The sequence below is a fragment of the Podarcis tiliguerta genome (genome assembly GCF_965153285.1).
Source record: "Podarcis tiliguerta genome assembly, chromosome: 10".
In the NCBI taxonomy this organism is placed as follows: Eukaryota; Metazoa; Chordata; class Lepidosauria; order Squamata; family Lacertidae; genus Podarcis; species Podarcis tiliguerta.
This window is the reverse complement of record NC_139543.1, coordinates 55,280,771-55,301,916: the sequence shown is the minus strand read 5'-3', so window position 1 is coordinate 55,301,916 and position 21,146 is coordinate 55,280,771. Positions and strand designations below refer to the sequence as shown.

The 21,146-nt window shown below is 46.0% G+C and overlaps 1 protein-coding gene across 6 annotated transcripts in view; it reads right to left on the bottom strand.

Moving 5' to 3' along the window:
* The window catches only part of DDX11 (DEAD/H-box helicase 11), a 34,162-nt gene extending 21,889 nt beyond the window's left edge, over nt 1-12,273 (bottom strand). The window contains exons 1-8 of one of the 6 annotated variants that reach the window (XM_083401440.1): nt 12,127-12,256; nt 10,527-10,624; nt 6,645-6,791; nt 5,839-6,057; nt 4,630-4,716; nt 3,960-4,117; nt 3,272-3,323; nt 2,601-2,708 (exon numbers count right to left, since the gene is read on the bottom strand). In XM_083401440.1, coding sequence (XP_083257566.1) covers nt 2,601-2,708; nt 3,272-3,323; nt 3,960-4,117; nt 4,630-4,716; nt 5,839-6,057; nt 6,645-6,791; nt 10,527-10,547 — 792 coding nt within the window. In that variant the 5' untranslated portion in view covers nt 10,548-10,624; nt 12,127-12,256. Of the gene's footprint in view, nt 1-2,600; nt 2,709-3,271; nt 3,324-3,959; nt 4,118-4,629; nt 4,717-5,838; nt 6,058-6,644; nt 7,344-7,366; nt 7,693-8,625; nt 8,762-10,526; nt 10,625-12,114 lie in introns of those variants that run through there. The other 5 variants (XM_083401439.1, XM_083401438.1, XM_083401441.1 and 2 more) reach the window with 5 other exon arrangements.
* Nucleotides 12,274-21,146: the final 8,873 nt, after the last annotated feature.

Sequence of the window (21,146 nt, the reverse complement as noted above, 5' to 3'; positions counted from 1 at the left end):
GACTTTATTACAAATCTATAAAGCAGCATGTTAGAATAATTACTTATAAATAATGAAATAAAAGTAATAGGATTATGTTCCACAAGAATAATTGATTCATAATGTATGGGTTGTATTCAACCAAGATCTACTGAAATTAATGAACCTAAGTTACCGTATTTTTCGCCCTATAGGACGCACTTTTTCCCCTCCAAAAATGAAGGGGAAATCTGTGTGCGTCCTATGGGGCGAATGCAGGCTTTCGCTGAAGCTTGGAGAGCGAGAGGGGTCGGTGCGCACCGACCCCTTTCACTCTCCAGGCTTCAGGAAGCTATCAGCAAGCCTGGGGAGCCTGCGGGAGTTCCCGCAGGGCTCCCTAGGCTGCGGATAGCAGCCTGCTTGCCCGGAGCGTGGGGAGCGCTGAAGCAGAGCGCCCGCACTTCAGGCAGACATCGGGCAGCCCCACAAGCTCGGGGGACAGCGGGGAGGCGCAGCGCCACCATCCCGCTGTTCCCCGACCTGGTTTGGATTCCCCAACCTGGTTTGGCGGGGGGAAATAAAGAGATTTTCCCCCCCTTTATTTTCCCCCCAAAAAACTAGGTGCGTCCTATGGGACGAAAAATACGGTAGTTATGCCCATCAACTTCAAGGGCTCTACTCAGAATCGGACTACCACTGACTGCCGCCCTGTATAGTTATATACTTTTTTGTGTGTATGTATAGGTAAAAAATTAATAAACCATATTTAAATGTTTCCCCCTCCAGCACCTCAGAATCTTTGGAATGGAAAACTATTTGTGACTATCATTTCTGTGGTATGAAGTGCCATAAGCACTGCAGACACACAAATCCAGGACGAAGGGTGTTCAGTATTTGTAATATCACAAGGGTGTCATGCTGCTCAGTATCCAATTCCTTACTCAGAATTTGTATTTCTGAAGATGGATTTTCTGGTTTGCATCTTGAACATTTTAATTAAATAATTATCATTTCCACCCGCCCTTCAGTCTAAGGTCCCAGGGTGGGTTATGACAATTTAAAATGCAAAATTAATAACAATCTTTAAAAACAACAGAGAATACAGTCACAAAAGTCAGGGTGGGTCCTAAAAATACAACAAACCGGGGGGGGGGGGGGGAATGCAGCAATTCATAACCTTGTGGCATTCCACTATATATATATATATATATATATATATATATATATATATATATCACACACACACACACACACACAGAAAGCACTAAGCACTGTTTCAACTGTTCCTAAGTGCCACCAAGAAACTATTTCCATGCTAGGGAGTTCTAAGAATAGACACGATGTAGAGCACAAGGTGTTCCCACAATGACAATACATTCAGTTCCTTCTCTTCTCCTCATAAACGTTTAGAAAGGGAGACACGTGACATAGCATCATCACGCCAAGTGTTCCCTTGCCCCATTTTATTGACTGATGGGGGCAAGATCGCACAAGGCAAGCAGGATACTCCATACCCTTACTCAACAGCTCCACAGTGGTACCTCGGGTTACATACGCTTCAGGTTACAGACTCCGCTAACCCAGAAATAGTACCTCAGTTTAAGAACTTTGCTTCAGGATGAGAACATAAATCGCACGTCGGTGGCACTGCAGCAGCGGGAGGCCCCATAGGCTAAAGTGGTGCTTCAGGTTAAGAACAGTTTCAGGTTAAGAACGGACCTCCAGAACGAATTAAGTTCTTAACCCGAGGTACCAGTGTATTAAAGAATTCAGCAAATGGACGGGGAGGGCACATACCACGTGTGGGCTGTGCCCCTCACCCTCGTCCCTGACCTTCACATTTTCAGCCCATTTTGAAGCCTCTCTGTAAGAGGATACACTGATAACAAAGTGGGGTGGGCAATCACCATAAAGCTTTCAAGTGCCTTAGGCTGAATGTGGTTAGAACTTCCCTTCAGGAATGGAGGCCCAGGGCCAGTACGCAGACTGATGGTTGGGGCAGGGGCAGTGTGCACAGCCCTCACACATGTGGCTGAACACCTGGATGGACCTGGGAAGGGGAGGAGGAACTGGAAAAACAGCTAGCTAACTTTGATGGCAACCCAGTGGTCAGCATTGTCTGTTGTTGTTGTTGTTGTTGTTTAGTCGTTCAGTCGTGTCTGACTCTTCGTGACCCCATGGACCAGAGCACGCCAGGCACTCCTGTCTTCCACTGCCACCCGCAGTTTGGTCAGATTCATGTTTGCAGCTTCGAGAACACTGTCTAACCATCTCGTCCTCTGTCGTCCCCTTCTCCTTGTGCCCTCCATCTTTCCCAACATCAGGGTCTTTTCCAGGGAGTCTTCTCTTCTCATGAGGTGGCCAAAGTATTGGAGCCTCAGCTTCACGATCTGTCCTTCCAGTGAGCACTCAGGGCTGATTTCCTTAAGAATGGATGCATTTGACCTTCTTGCAGTCCATGGGACTCTCAAGAGTCTCCTCCAGCACCATAATTCAAAAGCATCAATTCTTCGGCGATCAGCCTTCTTTATGGTCCAGCTCTCACTTCCATACATCACTACTGGCAGCATTGTCTAGTTCCACCCATAGGGAAATTTCATTAGCAACCCAGCTTGCCCAAGGAAAAGCAGAGGGCTACGCACCTGCCTAGACCCCAAGGAGACCAGTCGTGTCTCCTTGCCGAAAGGGCTCTTCTGAACCTCATGCACAAACTGAGCCAGCTGCGAATGCGTTCGGCTGCAGTAGTAAATCTGAGGAAGAGAAACAGAAGAGAAACACAACCGGGAACCAATTCATACAGGTCCAGTTTAGATGCGATAGAAATGCAGGGTTTGTGCTCTCTTCCCCTTGCTTCTGCAGTAGGACAGAGGCATCTGCAAGGCCTGCCCAACAAATACAAAACTTTGGCTCCTGGGGGGCTCACTCTGGCCCAGAGTCTGCTCTCAGGCAACTGCTTGGGCCCATGCATCTCAGAAGGGACCAAACAGCCGGAAGGGAAACATTTTGTATGCAAGAGCATCAGCCTGACCCTGGGCTCACTAAAGCCAGATGTGAACATCATTTGAAAAATAGGCAAAACTCTTCCACTTGGGATAGACTTCAGCAACTGAGATAGTGTCTGGACTGAGGGTAGGAGAGTCAGATGGGATTCTCACTGGATTTTAACTGTATTGTGTGTGTATGTCTGTGTGCAGTTATCTAATTTGAGCCTTAGAAGCTGGAGGAATTCTTGCCAATTTGTCATGAAACTTCCCACCTACAGATTTGAAGGACAGCTGCTGGAGCAGGAACCAGATGCCCCTTGAAGCCTTACCTTAGTTACGTGCTCCTCCTCTATATCTTCATCATCATCATCTTCACATAACCTAAGGGGCAAAAGCACAATGGTGTCTCTCTTTCCTGTAGCCCCTCTGAAACATTTGTGTCATAATCCAGAGCACGTATGACACCGTCTCTCCTATGAAATATTTTCTTTTACAATGAGTGAAATGCTTTTCAAGATACGCCATAAAAGACAATCCACAGCATTAGAGGAGGATTATTCTGGCAAATCCAACCCTTAAACCCAAGTTGCACTTCTGCACCGAGAGGGTGCTGCCATCTTCATGAGAAGAGCAGACGGGGCCTTCGCTGCTTGTGATTTGCTGCTTCCTTCTTCTTGGTGACCACTAGGTCTAGTATGCGATCGTAGGACCAAGTAGAAAAGAAGAGTTTGGATTTGATATCCAACTTTATCACTACCTGAAGGAGTCTCAAAGCGGCTCACATTCTCCTTTCACTTCCTCCCCCACAACAAACACTCTGTGAGGTGAGTGGGGCTAAGAGACTTCAAAGAAGTGTGACTAGCCCAAGGTCACCCAGCAGCTGCATGTGGAGGAGCGGAGACGCGAACCCGGTTCACCAGATTACGAGTCCACCGCTCTTAACCACTACACCACACTGGCTCTCAAGTAGCCTGCTTCTGCTGCCCCTTTATCTTGCCATCTTATTGCCGTTCTTACCTACTTCCCACTTTCTTCTCCTCATCGCTCTCGTACTCTGCAAGGATCAGATCTTCCTCACTCCGATCCAATGGCTCCAAAGTACCCAACTCATCCGGGTGAGACAACATGTCCTTACTGAGCTGGAGTAGCTGCTCTGCCTCTTCCTCCTCCATCCTCTGAAATAAGCATAATGGAACTGTCAGCCCCTCCAAGTCAATTAGCTCACTGTCCTATAAGGAAAGGCTTGAGAGAGTAGCCTCCAAACCCTTAGTGTTTAAGGAGCTTAGTGTTAAAACCCCCAGAAACCAGAGAAAAATGCAATTTGTACTCCCTGAAATTTCTCGGAGAACACAAGCAGTAGGCAGCTACTGTGTCAATAACAAGAGCAATCAAAGCAAATGGGGGGAACCCAACCACTCAATACAGCAGCCTTATAAAGAATAACAAGTGGCGCCTTCAACAAGTGCAGAGTATTCCTCTTTAGGGTGCCAGTCATTTTATTCTACTCCCCTGGCTCAGTTTTTTATCATTTTCTCCCCACCAATACTTAGTTAGTGTTCACTACACGAACCATGGAACTCTCAGCATTCTGGGAACCACAACTTATCAACAAAGCTGCAATTAAACATGGTTGGGATTGTGCTGTTGGCAACCGAAGGCTAGGCCTTTGGTATCTGAGTCCTCTCACCTTTCTTTTAGAAGTGTATTTCAGCTGCGCGTTGTGGCGAATTTGCTCCAGACGTTCTTCTCGCTTCTTCCTCCTGACCTGCTCCTCCTAAAAATTGAAACAACAGTCTGTGAAACTCAAGTCCTGGAACGAAAACAGTACCCACTGTGAATCCCAAGCATGTTAGAGCCTCCCCACTTCAGTCTTTCCTAGATTATATATGTTTTTAGACCACCTGGTGCATAAGGTTTTAAAATAGTAGCTGTAACCCAGTTTTCACACAGGTGGCAGGCTCGTGAGAAAATATCCCAGAAGAATCTTTCACTTTATATGTTTCTCCCATTTCTAATTCACCTTGTACTCAATGGGCAGGCAGAATAAAGATGGTTATGCAGTAGTACAAAACACTATAGATACTGTCATATTTAACAAGGAAATGTAGCACCTGGTACATTTCAATAAGATGTTACTAACCAGAATCTCTCTATTTTTTAAATAGCTTAAGTAGCATTTTCTAAGAGAACTTTTGAGTAAAGTGAGACTTGTGAGCAAATACTTATTTAGTTCTCTATTAAATATTTGCAACTTTTTTTGTTCTTTCGGTGTTGCAATACCATCACAGTTTAATGGTATTTGAGGTGGAAGGGCTGCCATCTTATACTCCTGTGGAGATAATTTTCCAGCTATTGGCTCTATGTGGGACTGCAGCCATAGGCCATGAGTTTTAAACGTTTCAATTAAGTATTTTCCTTATGGTTTGGACACCATTCTCTTTCTGGCTTGGAGTTACATATTATTATTCTATATTGAACTAGTATTTCTGGGTTCTTTAAAGAGATGGCACATGCAAAAGATTTAAGCGTGATGCTAAATGTACACGGCTCAGAGAGAAGAACTGAAGCTACAAGATGAAAAATGACCCCTACATCCACTGTCTGCTGACTGTGCCCACCTCCACTGTTAGAGGCAGTATGCCTCTGAATACCAGTTGTTGGGAATCACAGGTGCGGAGAGTTGCTGTTGCGCTCTGGTCCTGCTTTCAGGCATCTGCCATAGGCATCTGTTTAGTACTGTGAGAACAAGATGCTGGACGAGAAGAGCCTTTGGCGTGATCCAGCAAGGCTTTTGCTATCTCTTGATTATTTTTTAATGTTCTCATTATTCTTTTACAGTTACATCTCTGAATTCGCCACCTAGACAGGATTTGCTCTAATTAATAAGCAGCATTACCTTCAGCCTGTGGACCATTTCCCGTTCTTCTTTCTTCTGCACAAACTGGGTGATCCAGTCGGGCTCTCCGGCCGATGCCTGGCTTCCCTTCTCAGGCTGCTCTTTTGCACTCTTTCCATTACTTCCGTTTGCAAGCAGGCGGGCCTCTTCCTGTCTCTTTTTCTCTTCAAAGTCTCGGAGCCACGAGAGGGCTCCACAAATGAGACTCAAAGATTTCCCCTAAAAATAAAATTCAGAGTTGCTGCTGTTGCCTTAGTACCACTTATTCAAGAATCTAGGCAGCTGCATTTAAATTTAGAATACAAAAGCCCAGACATTATTTACAGTTCCCAACAAGCCAATGCCTGTTTGTTGTCTATTCATAACGACAGATTATTGCTGCAACCCACAAAGCCAAGCATTCTGGGTTGCTACAGCACTTTGGGGAAGGGCTGTAGCTCAGTGGTAGAGCATGTGCTTTGCACACTAGGCTTAATCCCCAGTATTTCCAGGTAGGACCAGGAGAAACAGCTGCTGCCAGTCAGTGTAGACGACACCAAGCAAAGTGGGCCAATGGTCTGTCTTGCTGTGAGACAGCTCCTTATGTTCCTAAGCAGCAAACCACACTATTTCTCCTGTTCCCTCCCCTCCTTCCACAGCACCCCACTCCCTGGCTGCAACCAAGTTCTGAGAGCCTTTCCTCCATATTGCAAGGCATTCCTTCGGCAGCCACATGAAGCTCCCACAGCCACCTTGAGGCCTAGGTAGCAGAAAGATGAGGAATTGTCAGCGCTTCAAATATTATTAAAAAATAAAGAGAGAATTACTGTGCCAGTTGGGCTTTCAAATATACCAATCTTCCCAGTCTCCAAGACCTGATAAAGTTTAGCCATGAATTCTTCTTGAATGGGGTATGGCACATAAGGAAATGGAAACTTCGTTTTGGCGGCTTCTTGGCTCTCCCCAGCCATCTCCTGAAATGAAAAAGAAACCCATAAAACAGTATTCTGAATCACCTTAACCCTGACTATATATAAACTAGCATTTCTACAAAGGCGGGCAAAAAGGACATTATCAACACAGTTGAAATAAAACATTACACGAGCCCAAGGGAGGCCCTGTGGAGGACGGTAAAGATGGCCCTCTCCCATTATGTGTGCATCTGAAGTTATCCCAGGAACCCAGCCAAGAATAGAATCTATCAAAGATTACACCAAATACCTACAAGGCATTCCAAACCACCTTATTATTATCATTATTTATTACATTTGCATCCCGCTGCCCCTCCAAGGAGCTCAAGGTGCTGCAACTTCCTTTCCCCCCCTCTTCCCTTTTTATCCTCACAACACTTTGAGGTTAAATTAGGCTGAGAGACCATGACTGGCCCAAGGTCACACACTGAGTTTCATGATTGAGTGGAAATGTGAACCCTGGTCTCCCAGGTCCGAGCCCAACACTCTAACTCCTATGCCATGCAGGCTCTCAAAAGATAGAAGCATTGCTAGATTCCTCCTACCAGGCTAGACCATTAGTTTAACTAGCTCAGTACCTTGACTGGCAGTGGCCCTCTGGGGCTTCGGGAAAGGAGCATTATCTGGGGATGCCAGGGATTGATCTTCTGCATGCAAAGCAGATGAGCTATGCAGCTTGTGTTAATTGTGCCAACAAGGTGGCAAAACGCTGCTTACCAGTGCAGCATTCTACACAACCAGCTTCAACTAAGATTGGCGTAGGTCAGGACATATCTGGAATACTGCAGCTGGCAGTAGCGTCCGGGCAGAAATCAGCAAAAATGTCTGAGGAAATCCGGACGTATGGCAGCCCGTGTCAGCAGTGTTGTTTTTGCCGATTATCCATAAAAATAGCTCAAAAACAGCATGTTTCTTGCAATTTTGCCAAAAAAGCTCCACAACCTTGGCCAAAAAAAGGGCAACTGTAGCTTCAGCCTTAACACTGGGCCTACAGTATGCTGCTTAAAGTGGTAGAATTCTGGACTCTCTCTCTTCAAGACTGCTGGTGGGGGGAGTTGGCATCTCTGAACACTCCCTCTATACACACACACACACACCTCCCATATGCCCCTCAGCTTCTGTGCTGCTTCCTGTTTCTGTAATCAAGGACAAACTACAGTAATTCCAAGATATTCGAGAGACAGGGCGAGGCTGCATATCCACCAGTGCGCCATGGAGCATCTGTCTCTTTCATACTCTGTACTTGTTGCACAATTGCCCAAGTACTTAAAACAATAATAATATAATTTAATAATAATTTATTATTTGTACCCCGCCCATCTGGCTGGGCTTCCCCAGCCACTCTGGGCGGCTTCCAACAAAAAATATATGCCATTCTGCACACACATGTATATGACTTCATTGCAAGTCCTGGCTAACATCTCAGGAGACGAGAAAGTGGCATTTTAGAGACTCCGTGTTGGGGGGCAGGAGGCTCCAGAACCTTGTAGGGCTGGGCTTGCAACACAATCCTATGCAGGGCCACAGCGTTTTTCATGAAAAACCTCCCAGGTTCTAACCTTGGCGCCTCAAGTACGCCTGGAAGAGAGTCCTGTTGCAAATCTTGCACAGCTGCTGCCAGTCAGCGTAGACTACGTTGAGCTACCAGTCTGACTTGGTAGGAGCTTTCCGCGTCCCCCCCTCCCCCCAAAAAAAAGAAAGGTCCCGAGCACAGGATTCCTGGAATCCCAGCACGTTTCTATTTCCCTCCGCGAAGCGCCCTACTCAGCCACCTCTTACCCTTTGCGGCCACCATCTAACCCGCACCCCCCCCCCCCAATATCCTGCCGCCACGGACCCTTCTGGAGTTGCTCGAAAGCGCGCCAAACTGCGAATGGCTGCTTCGTCCCGCCTCCCTCGCCGCTGACGTCAGAGGTTTCCTGAGAGAAAGAGAGAGCCACTCTGCTATTAAGGCCCCGCCTGACGGGGCGGGTTGGGTTTTTCTCCGCCCAAATTTTATTGGCTGGGAAAAAGTCCCGTGAGCCAATCGAGTGGGCCGCCCGGGGAAAGAAAAACAACAAGAACAACATGACGCCGCCTCCGCGCGCGCCGTTTCGTCACCAATGGGAAGTTGTCTCGCAGCATGTACACTCAGAAGTAATCCCCGTTTATTTATTTTTTATTCTATTTTATTTTATTTGCGCTAACATCCCATTCCTCCAAGAGCCCGAGGTAGCATGTACATCCCTTTCCTCATTTAAACCCCCACAACAACTCTGCGAGGTAGGGATACATTGAACTTCATGGGATTTGAACCCTGGTCTCGCAGGTCCTAGTCCCACGCTCTTATCCGCTACACCAGGACGACTTAATCCTAGGGAAAGTTTGGTATAGGTTTCCCAGTCAGTCTTACTGCAAAAACCAACAAAGGATGGCATCAGAAGCTGCTAAGACTGCAGTCCTATACACACTTTATTTATTGCGTTTACATTCTGCCTTTTCTCCAAGAAGGACCTACATGGTTCTCCCCATTTTGATTTGATACATCGCAACATCCTACACACACATAATAATAATAATAATAATAATAATAATAATAATAATATGAAACAACAATAGATGAAACAGTAGAAACCTAAACAAAGGGACAGACTTAAAAGCAAAGGGATGGAAAATCATAAAGCTGCAACCCTAGGTGGAAGAGCAGGATTTATTTCTGAGAAAAATACCATGGGATATCCATAAGAATACTTCCAAAGGGACGATGTTTAGCATTGCCCACTCAGTGTGGGAAACCACTGTATGCTTTGTAACTGTCCATGCTTCAATAGGCACCTGCTGCTACCTTTTTTCATAAATAAAGTATAAAAAAATAATAATTCCTTCCTGCAGCACCTTACAGACCAACTAAGTTAGTTATTGGTATGAGATTTCGTGTGCATGCACACTTCTTCAGATAACACATGCACACGAAAGCTCATACCAATAACTAACTTAGTTGGTCTCTAAGGTACTACTGGAAGGAATTTTTAAATTTCTTTTGTATTGTTTTGTTTTGCTTTAACTACGGCAGACCAACACGGCTACCTACCTGTAACTAGAACCGTTTTTCATGACAGTGATAAGACAAAATAAATGTTGCAATGCCACACTAAAGTATCTAGTATGGACACAGCCTAAGACTGCCATCCTATGCCAAGATTCCCACCCCAAGCACATGTCCCTGGTAGCAAGTGCTACTGAACATAGTGGCATTTACTTCTGAGTAAGCATGCACATGGGACACGGGTGGCGCTGTGGCTTAAAGCCTCAGTGCCTAGGGCTTGCCGATCGAAAGGTCGGCGGTTCGAATCCCCGCGGCGGGGTGCGCTCCCGTTGTTCGGTCCCAGCGCCTGCCAACCTAGCAGTTCGAAAGCACTCTCGGGTGCAAGTAGATAAATAGGGACTGCTTACTAGCGGGAAGGTAAACGGCGTTTCCGTGTGCGGCTCCGGCTTGCCAGAGCAGCAATGTCACGCTGGCCACGTGACCCGGAAGTGTCTCCGGACAGCGCTGGCCCCCGGCCTCTTTGAGTGAGATGGGCGCACAACCCTAGAGTCTGTCAAGACTGGCCCGCACGGGCAGGGGTACCTTTACCTTTACCTTTAAGCATGCACAGGACTGCACTGCGAGTTAGGTGCACTTCAAACCACGGATTTAAATCAGTTTTAGCAATACTTTTCTAAACCTTCTGTTCTCAGGTGGAAATTCAATCACATACCAGAAAATTCGGGTCGTGCCATTACTGTTGATTGGGAGGTCTTGCACAACAAACTTGTAGAATAAATGTTCGTTAAGTAGCCAGCATTGTGAAATTTTCCTGTAAACAAATCAGAATCAATGCTCAATGCTACCTGGAAGCGCTTTAAGGGCCTAGACTCAAATGCAAAAAAAAAAAAGGGGGGGGGGAGAAAGGAGGAAAGACCTCTAACCCCCTCATTGCAGTTCATCCTACCTTTTAAATATGAGGTTTTCTAAATTGTATTCCCTCCCGCCTTGAACATTAACTCTTGCCTGCAACCACTGCTGTATTCTCTTGTTTTATTTAATCCCTTCAGGTGTTAGCATCTCTTATTTACATCCTATTTGTAACCTTATTTATTTGGAAGCAATCTCCACTGATTGTAATCAAATTTATTTGCATATAAGTGGGTTTGGGATTGCAACCAAAATTACTTTGTATTGCTTCCAGCTTTGCATTGCAGACTGTGCTTGTAGTTTTTCTTGTAGTTTTATTTATACCTTTCACAGAACAGTCAATCTTCAGTTTGTCACATATGACAGTGCACGCTATCTAATATAGAAATGAAAACCAGGGCATGTTGTTGTTTTTACAGCACACTGTGCTTTTAGATGTTTTTGAAATGAGTAAGTAGCCCACATAAGTAAATCACATAGGAAGCAACCCTACCTTAAAACTGCAACCCCAAAAATATTTAGGCTTATACAAGCCCTACAAAATGCAATAGGCTTGGCTAATAGGTTCAGGCCTACAGGCTTGCCTGTATTATTAGGTCTATTAGGTTTGCTAGTTTTCTACACACATACCCAAATAATATATATATTGCAAGGGCTAAGTTCTCTCATTCAGATATATCACTCGATTCTTTTGTGCTTTATTATGCTGTGTTTGACAACGCAAAGCTAATGTGTGAACTAACTGATAGAAAAAGTACACAGGAACAAACCTTGGAACCAAGTCAGAACATTGAAACAGCAAGCATTATTGTGCATATTCACAGGTAGTAGTTATCCTGAGTTTCAGGCAGAGGTCTCTTCCTGAGCCGGTGTGGTGTAGTGGTTAGAGTGTTGGACTTGCACCTGAGAGACCAGGGTTCAAGCCTCCACTCAGCCATGAAGCTCACACTGTGACCATGGACCAGTCATAGACTCTCAGTTTAACCCTACCTCACAAGGTTCTTGTGAGAATAAAACAATGAGAGTGAGAACCATCTATGCCACCAGTTCCTTCGAGGAAAGTTGGGATATAAATGTAAATAATTATAATTATCATCATCAGTTTACAAAGATCAAAACATTTCAACAGATATAGGCCAGAATTGGCCTCACTGCTCCTTATGCTAAGTTGCAAAGAGATTGGCCACTGAAAGACTTGCTGGGAGAGGCCAGGCAGGCCATAATTCTCCATAATTCATTTTGCAGTCCCTGTGATACCCATACATCAGAACATAAGCAGTTTAAAAAAATAATACTGTAAAGGGTTCTCAGCCAGTCTGATTAAAAAATTGCCCCCACAGATTTAAAACTGGTTGATTAATTGACTGATAAAAAGGTTGTAGCCGAACTCACAGGAGTACTCACCACCATCCTTATTTCTTGAGAGAGATGACAGCCAAGTTCATGCCCAGCTGGTTCCGCCATCAAAAGCGGCAAGTTTCACACGAGGAGAGGAAGCAACGCAGAATCAGGCCACACCATTTCACTGGCAAAGATGCGAAGGGAAGAACCTTGCTGCCCAGTGATGTCACAAGCATTCCTGGTTACCTAGGCCACGGCAGGAGCTCCTGGTTGGCCTTTCATGCCGCTTCCCCTTGATACCCCACCAAAGCAGTGGTCCAGCAAACAGAATAAAGTGAGGATTCAAAAGAACCCAGGAACTTCCTTTATCTGTACAGCCTGCTAATGGTTCCTCCTTTAGACCGACCCTGTGCCCAAAGCCTCAGCAAGGAAGATGAGGGGGCATGCAGCCACACAGGTGTCCCTGTTTGCTCTTGGTGAGTGAGACCATTTATCTGCTCAAGCCCTGGCCAACCTAGGGCTCTCCAGATGTTTTAGACTACAAATCCCATCAGCCCCAGCCAGGCGCTGACTGGGGCTGATGGGAATGCTGGCTAGGGCTGATCTACACATTTCCTTACTCCATGAACCTACAGTTTAGAGACAGGCCACAGAATCCTTCAGTCAACATCGTCCCCTGTGGCCAAGGATGCTCCAGGTCTTTAAAAAAACCAGCGCTGGCATTCAAAGCACAGCAGCCCAGGTTGTGGGATCTATGCCTTGCAACCTTGATACACATTATAGAGGCTTAAGCCAAGGCTCACTCCTTTGCCTCTTTTGTTTGGTCTGCGCAGTACTCTCAAAATGGCTCCTCGCTGCAGCAGACACACAGATACAAGAGCCATCGCTAGCTGGAATGCCACTCTCAGATGCCGAATATGAGCACTTCTTTAGCATCCTTCGTAGCCCTCGTCGAATCCGTGCTGTTTGCTTCTTAAGAGCCATGTATGGCTGCCAGAATTCCTTGATCCGGGCACTGGACCAGTATGAAAACCATGGAGTCGTTCCTGAAGGTAAGCAATAAGAATGACAGGGTTGTCTCAGCTTTTCTGTAAACCGATTGGGACTAGCCTTGAGGAAACCCCAGCTCTTAGATCGTAACAGAACTGCTGGCAACACTTCAGCTCCTCTGAAACCTTCACTAAAATAACTTTTGCCAAACCTAACTGGCAGTCTTGTTTTGGATGTGTTTAAAATCAAATATGGGAGGAACCACACTTGCATCAGTGCCTACTGCAGAGATAGCCAATATGGAGCCCTACAGATTGTTGCATACCCTTCAACATTTCTCTGATGAAAATAGGAACAACTTCCTCTTCTTCTTCCTCTTCTTTTTCTTCTTAGTATTATTATACCCCACCCATCTGACTGGGTTGCCCCAGCCAACATATATAAAAACATAATTAAACATTAAACATTTAATAAAACCTTCCCTATACAGGGCTGCCTTCAGATGTCTTCTAAAGATTATACAGTTACTTATCTCCTTGGCTCGGGAGTCCCATAACTCTGTACCTGGCAACATTAAATTTTGGATAAATTAAAATGATGGGGCAACCATCACCTGCTCTTCTCTAACTCTCAGCCTCTCTCTCCTAGGGCGGGTGTGCTCTGACTTGGAAGAACATTCAACTTTCTCAGATTTTTGTAACCTTGCTTTTTATCGCTGCGCCTTGAGGAAGTACTATGTGAAGGTGAGGGAAAGAGGCGAGCCTGGGAAATCTATTAGGAAGAAAGGATAGCCCAAGAAAACAAGGAGCTATGGCAGAGGTAGATAAAAAAGAAGGGGAGAGCCTTTCAAGGAAAGTAGGTTTGATCCCACTATAACTTAGGTCTCACTGAATACACCATTCATTCGCTCTGCACATAACACTTAACCATAGTTAGAAACTATGGTTTAATTGGATTGTCTGAACCAGACTTGGGGGCTTCACCAAGGTTTGTTAACCATGAACAAACCATGCTCATAAGTCATGGTCTGCTCTTGGTTATCAATCTTGCTATATGTGAACAATGGCTGCCAGCCAGTTTGTGGACAGTACTGAGCTGGCGGACCAGTGGTCTGACTCAGTATGAGGTTATATACATGTTCTACCTTTAAAACACCTTTTCCCCTCAGAGAATTCTGGGCACTGGGCTTTGTTAACAGTTGCTGGGAATCATAAATACGTGAGAGTTAAAATACAGAGCACAGAATTCTTTGAGGGAAAGGAAGCACTTTTAAGGTGTCATGTTTACACAGCTTAAGGCAGCTTTGTCTGTTCCTAGGCCTTGTGCTCCCTAAAGTAGTTGGCTCCCCTCAGCTGTGGTGGAGGATGTGACCCCATCTCTACTGTTGTTGTTAAGGTGTAAGGTGAGCTTCTGTATGTGGAGTGAGAAGGGTGCCATCTCTGCCCCAGGCCTCGAGAGGAAGGGGTGGTGGTGATTGAAAAAAGGATGTTTGGTTTTTATGTGGGTCAGTTCAATCTGTTTCTGAAAGCTTCAGATGTGAGGTTTTCCCTTTTGGCCTAACCCTTGGGGAAGGGATGCAGCTCTGCAGTAGAACACAAGTCTTGCATTCAGTAGGTCCCAGGCTCAACCCCCCATGTCTCCAGGAAAACTACTGCCAGTCAGTGTAGACTGTACTGAGCTAGATGGGTCAATGGTTCTGACTCAGTATAAAGCATCTTCCTAGAGAAATAAGGAGGAGTCCCAATGTCTGGCTGTATGCAACACCAGACATTTAAAGCACAAAGCTCCTCACCCCCAAGACTCCTGGGAACTGTAGTTTCTTAAGGGTGCTCTGTGAGGGGAGAACTAGAGCTCCCAACAATTTTGCTTATGGGGTATACACAGCCTCGTTCAAAAGAAAGGCAGAGAACTGATAGCTTTGATGAGCTGCAGCACCCCAGAGAAAGATTTTTGTTTCCGTTTTGCATGCTGATTTTATTTTTCTGTTTAGAGGGTTCCGTGCCCAGGTGACAGGAACAAAGCAAGGACATTTTTACATATCATCAGCCCCCCAACGGAACCTGATGAGATTGTGCAATCATCTATAGAAGAAGCTTTGACTAACCTGCTCAGAGCCTCTCCTGCAGCTTCCATGACCACCCCAGAGTTGTTTCCTGAGCTTCTCGCAGCCATGTCACCCTCTACGACAGATGCTGCTAAGTTCTATTCTGAGCTTCTCCGCGCCCCTGCTGCTCTGGCTGCCACAGAGTTGGCTCCTGAGCTTCTTGCTGTCACTTCTGACAAAGCTACTACAGAGCCCTTGCCTGATATTTTAGAAGAGCTTTCCCATGTGTCCTCTACAACCACCACTGCAACTAAATCCCCATTGGAACTTATCAAAGAGTCTTCTCTCAAGAACCTCGCCCAAAGTATTGCCACCATTGCAACAGAATCTCTGCTGGAGCCTCTTGTCACGACCCCTGACCCAACCACTGCAAAGTCCTTTACCGAGCCCCCCATGGCCACACCCACCTCTGCCACAGGGACCACTCCTGCATTTCTCACCACCACTGATGCTGTTGCCACTGCAGAGTCCATTTTCAATATGACTTCTGCCCCAACCACTACAGAGCTCTCACCTGGAGTACTTTCAGGGTCTTCTCCTGACCCTCCTGTATCCACTGCTACCTCAACTGCTGCAGACCCCTCACCTCAGCCCCTCAGCCCCTCTCCTCCAGTCTCAGCCAGTGGGAGTTTTCCTGAACCTCTCACCACCACTGTGGCAACGTCCACAGAGTCCTTTCCTCAGTACAACTCTACCTCTGCTGCCATGGAACTTCAAGAATTTGTTGATGAGCTTTCCACCTCCACCTCCACCTCCACCTCCTCCACCTCCCTCACCCCTTCCCCCACCTCCCCCACCTCCCCCACCTCCCTTACCCCTTCCCCCACCTCCACCTCCACCCCTTCCTCCATCTCCTCCCCCTCCCTCACCCCCTCCCCTTCCCCCACCTCCACACCCTCCTCCACCTCCTCCCCCTCCCTCACCCCTTCCCCTTCCCCCACCTCCACACCCTCCTCCACCTCCACCTCCTCCCTCACCCCTTCCCCCTCCTCCACCTCCACCCCCACCTCCATTACTACTCACTCTGCCTCAAACGCTACTGAATCTCCCCCTACACTGGACACCACCACTGAACTCTCCACCTTCACAGCATCCTCTCCTGATCTTGCCACCACAGGATCTGAACCCACGACTGCAGCATCCGTTCCCATGAGCCCTTCTGCCACAAAAAGTAATATAACCACTGATGCTCCCCACAATACTAGCATTGCCACAACTGCAGAGCTCTCTTCTGAGCCTCCTAACAGCACAGTCACCACTGCTGCGGAAAGTTCTGCCACACACCCCACTACTACTACCACTGCCGATTCCACAACTACCACTGCCAAAGCTCTGTGCATCTGTGTCTCCGAATCTCCCACCCTGCCCAAAGAGGCCACCACCACCAAAGCGCCCACGGCGACCACGTCCTCCACAATCACGACTTCTCCCCAACCGCTTGTCTCAATGCCCTCTGTTGCCCAGAAAGAGACTCCCCAGTCCAACTCGAGCAAGCCCACTGTCATCACCTCGACTTCCACGGAGCAGCAGAAAGCTAAGCCTGAGGATGTGGTTGGGACCTCAACTCTGCTGACGTCTGCAACAAGCCCCATTGTTGTCACGCAACAGGAGGTTTTCCCCAAGCCCCAAGAGTACCTTCAACCTACTGCCAGCTTGGCGGACCTCTTCTTCCGAGTACAGGATAGGAAAGTGCAGCAGTTGATGCAAGCAATGCGGAATCTGCTGACCAAAAGGAGAAGAGAACAGCAGCAGCAGCAAAAACAGCTGCGGCCTACATCTTCACAACTGCTGAAGACACCGACTCATGCCAGCAGGCAGAAGACGACTAAGCAGTCACCAGAGCTCAAGGACAGACTTCAAAGATGAAGGCATGCAGTGTCTTTGGTGTGAAAGAAACAGAGTCCAATGGACAGGCTCCAGTCTGGCATTCTGGAGGTGGAACTACTCTAGGGCTGTCTCCATAACGGGTTGCAGCTCATCCGAGTCAGCTCTGAAGTCTTCCTTAAAGCGGATTCCCCATTATCTTGAAGCAAGGCTGGGGACCAAACTGATAAAGGCTTAGGTTTTGGAGTTTTGAGAAGACAACGGTGCGGATGGGGGTTTGGAATTCTGTGAACTTGCCCTGGGGCGTTCCCGGTTTCAGCCTAATTTCCGTGGAATGAAGAATTTCTCTCATTAACAGGCCTTCTTTAAGGTGGCTGGTCCCTGAGTGGAGGAGAAAGCAGGGAAATGACTTCTTCTCCTCTTTTGGGTTTCCAGACAGGACAATAAATAAATGCGGTGTTTTGCAGAAAGGGTTGGAGGTCACTTCATGGGATCTAGAGGACACTACATGGGCCACCTGCAAAGTAGATTAATTTCCCCCTCGCATATGGAAGAACTGCATGTCTCATGCTCCTCACAACCTAGCGCATGGTCAGCCAACATGACAGGGAGGAGAGAGGAGGGAAACTCCTCCTGTAGCTGGTTGTCACCTTTGTTGCTGCTCCCGCTCAACTGACAAAGGGAAGGGTGCAGAAGGTTGTGACAACTTTCAGTAGTGGGAAATGTCAGCAGCAGGAGTGGCCAGTGGGGAGAGATGTGGGGGCAGGGAGGTCAGGGCTGCTTAGGTGCAAGAGCAGGAGCTTGGTCCACTAGTGTCCCCTTATAGCCCTAGTGTCCCTACAACCTCCTCCTCCTTTGTGGTAAGTGCCAGCAATGCCACTCCTGGAACACCAGGTCCACAGAGGTGCCCCTCTTTGCCAACTGCTCCTGGGCAAGAGAGATGGGTCAGAATGCTTCTCTGAGCCGAAGAAGAATTCAGCTCATAAAAGTCACCGTTCATCTTGAGATGGGTGTTACATGTCCTCAGTTCATTTCCAAATCTGCTCAGGAGAACTTTTGACAGTATTTTAAAAAGTAAAGACAGCTGCTTAGCAACAGAACCATCACGCTGAATCTAAGATACATGCACCTTTTTAGTGCTCATTAGGCCAGAAAGCAATGAAACAGTAAGTGGACAGGTGAGGATTTGCATGCTATGCCTGGGAGGTTTATTCTTCAGCATTGTTTCCCAAAGTCACAAATTACAACTCCAAAGTGTGTGTAAAGTGATGGTAATGCAGCCGGATTCTTACAGGCACCTTGATTGGCCACTGTGAGAACAGGATTTTGGATTAGATGGGCCAGTGGCCCCATCTAGCAGACTCATCTTATGTTCTTATTCCCTTTTTCAAATGCTGCTTGTAGACAGAGTAGATTGCTATAGCAAAATGTGTGCTCTAAGGGAGAGGAGTGTTAGTCATTGGGTCAGTAGGGTCACATCCAAGACACAAGTTGTGTGTTTAGGGTTCAGGGAGAAATCCAATTTTGTTTGCATTTTAATGGGAAACTATCTAATTAGCACGTCTTGAACAAATGCTTGAACCAAAACAAAAGATGCATTTGTTAGTGAAAATAACATTCAGGCTGAACTATATTAGGGGGAAGTGCTCGCAAACTGTGCACATTAGTCAAAACAGCATACAAAAATGTGTGTTAGGAGAAATTCACACCAAAACAATGGCAAATTTTCATGAGGATGTGGAATAACTGAATTTAAGACTGAAAAAGAAAGGAAAATGGACAGGAGCTGAAGTTGATAGATTTATCCATCTCTTTGTGTGCCGCCCCCCAGCATGTGCTTTGCGTATGCAATATCTCAGGTCTCATCCAGATAATTTCAAGTTATAAGAATTGTCTAAACCACGGCACAATTAAGTGTCACCACTTATTTGCCAAGGAAGCTTTGCCAACGAGGCAAGATTGGACATGTACATATTCCAATTAGCGGCAAATCTGAAATCTGGGAGGCACAGTTGACTTCTAATCTACAGTCTCTTTACTTATTCAAAGCACAATCCTATCGACCTGATTGTTCCCCCCTTCCGAAAAACCACAAGGCGGCAAAAGTAATCTAATTCTAGCTCAATTGCTTAGTGACCTGCATTGCTAATGCTTTAAACAAAAAACTTTTATTTTTACAACTGAGTAGATTTCCTTGCAGGGCTGTGTGCCTTGGGACTACAAATGAGTCTATAAGAAGCTAAGAATAAATATTCATAGCCAATTAATAAATATTAATAGAAGTATTTGGAGATGTATTTGCTCTTGAAGGCGGAAGACAGTATGAAAGAGATCATTATATATTAGGACTCCGATGAATAAAAATAATACGATATAAGGTACTTGTCTTCAACTGGTGAGTTGGGGCAAAGGATGTATAGATCTGTCAACTTTCTTTCAGTTTCTCATTTTCCCAGTCTTCAGTTCTCCACACTTCCACATCCGTTTACAAATGAAGATTTGTCAGCATTTTAATGCATATTTCTCCTAATATACTAATTTTAATGCAATTTTGCCCGATACATACATTTCTGCAAGCTATTTCCACCAATTTAATACATTTCAGATGAGTTTTTCACTGATATACAATGGGACCTCGGGTTACATATGCTTCAGGTTACATATGCTTCAGGTTAGACTCCCCTAACCCAGAAATATTACCTCGGATTAAGAACTTTGCTTCAGGATGAGAACAGAAATCGTGCTCTGGTGGCGCGGCAGCAGCTGGAGGCCCCATTAGCTAAAGTGGTGTTTCAGGTTAACTGTTTCAGGTTAAGAACGGACCTCCGGAACGAATTAAGTACTTAACCCGAGGTACCACTGTATACACTTATATAAACTTATATGTTTAAAGCAGTATCATTCTTATCACTTTATACATGACTTCCTCCCCAAAGAGTCCTGAGAAATGTGGTCTGCCAAGGGTGCTGAGCGTTGTCACCCCTATTCCCCTCACAGAACTACCGTTCCCAGAGTGGTTTAACAATCAACCCTTCTTCCCAAGTAACTTCGGGAAATGGATGGAGAAGGATGGAGAAAATTAAGTTTTGTTGGCAAGTTGAAAGTCACCAAGTTAACAAAGGTGATACACTTGGCTGGCTCCCCAAAGTGTGTGTTTTGCCCTTTCCAAATGGAAGCCACTGGTGACCACTATACAATCTTGGCCAAACCATGGTTTAGTGCACCCAAATGGGTTCCCAGAGCGATTGCAGCTAGTTTACCCCTTCTCTGGTCCTGCTGATCCACCACACTCAGATTGGTTCATATTGAACTTCCCCCATGCAAATGTGTTCATGGAGACATGTGGAAAATTCGTGTAAAATGGGCTGCATGTGCAGAAAACTGGCAGACATCTTGGAGCAATAGGATTCGGTTCTGTAAGAAATATGAGGTTTTCAATAGTTCTCAAGTTCTCAGTTTGGGGAGGCTAAGGTAAGGTCCTTTCAATCACTGCCATGCCCCACTGTTATTTCAATAATTACTTCCACTCACATGGGGTCATTTTCTCTGTAAGTGTTGCCCCAAAGTTGCAGAGTTAAATGGAAACCATGAAATGCAAAGCCCCAACTTTTTCATTATAGAATGACATTTTTGCTGAAGCCCTGCAACTTCTGGTAATATGGATTTCTGGGTATTCTCTGTGCAGGGCATCTTGTACCCTTAAGTTGGTGTACGTACTAGCTGGTTCCCAACTCCCATCTACCCCAGGCAGCATATCTAATGGTGGGGGATGATGGGAACTGTAGTCCAGAGCATCAGGTTGGGGAAAGCTGGTATGTTACATTAATAGTGAAGAATTGCTACATTTGTGCTCCTCCCTATAATGCATATGTTCATGACGATTGGCCTGTATGAGAAACAGGGCTTTTTCTGTGGTAGCCCCTTGTAAATGGAATTCTCTCTGATGGAAGATACACCAGATATGCTCCACTGGCCCTTTAGAATGACCATGAAAAAGAGCTTTTCTGCACTGTGAGTTACTAGGAGTTAAGATGACTTTTAGATATTTCCTTCTCATTGGAATCTTTGTGTTTGCTTCTATTTGGTGATTTCTTTAAATACACTGCAGCCCTCTCAATCACACACATGAAAGAACACAATGAAAGATTCAACTGCACCAGGCTAA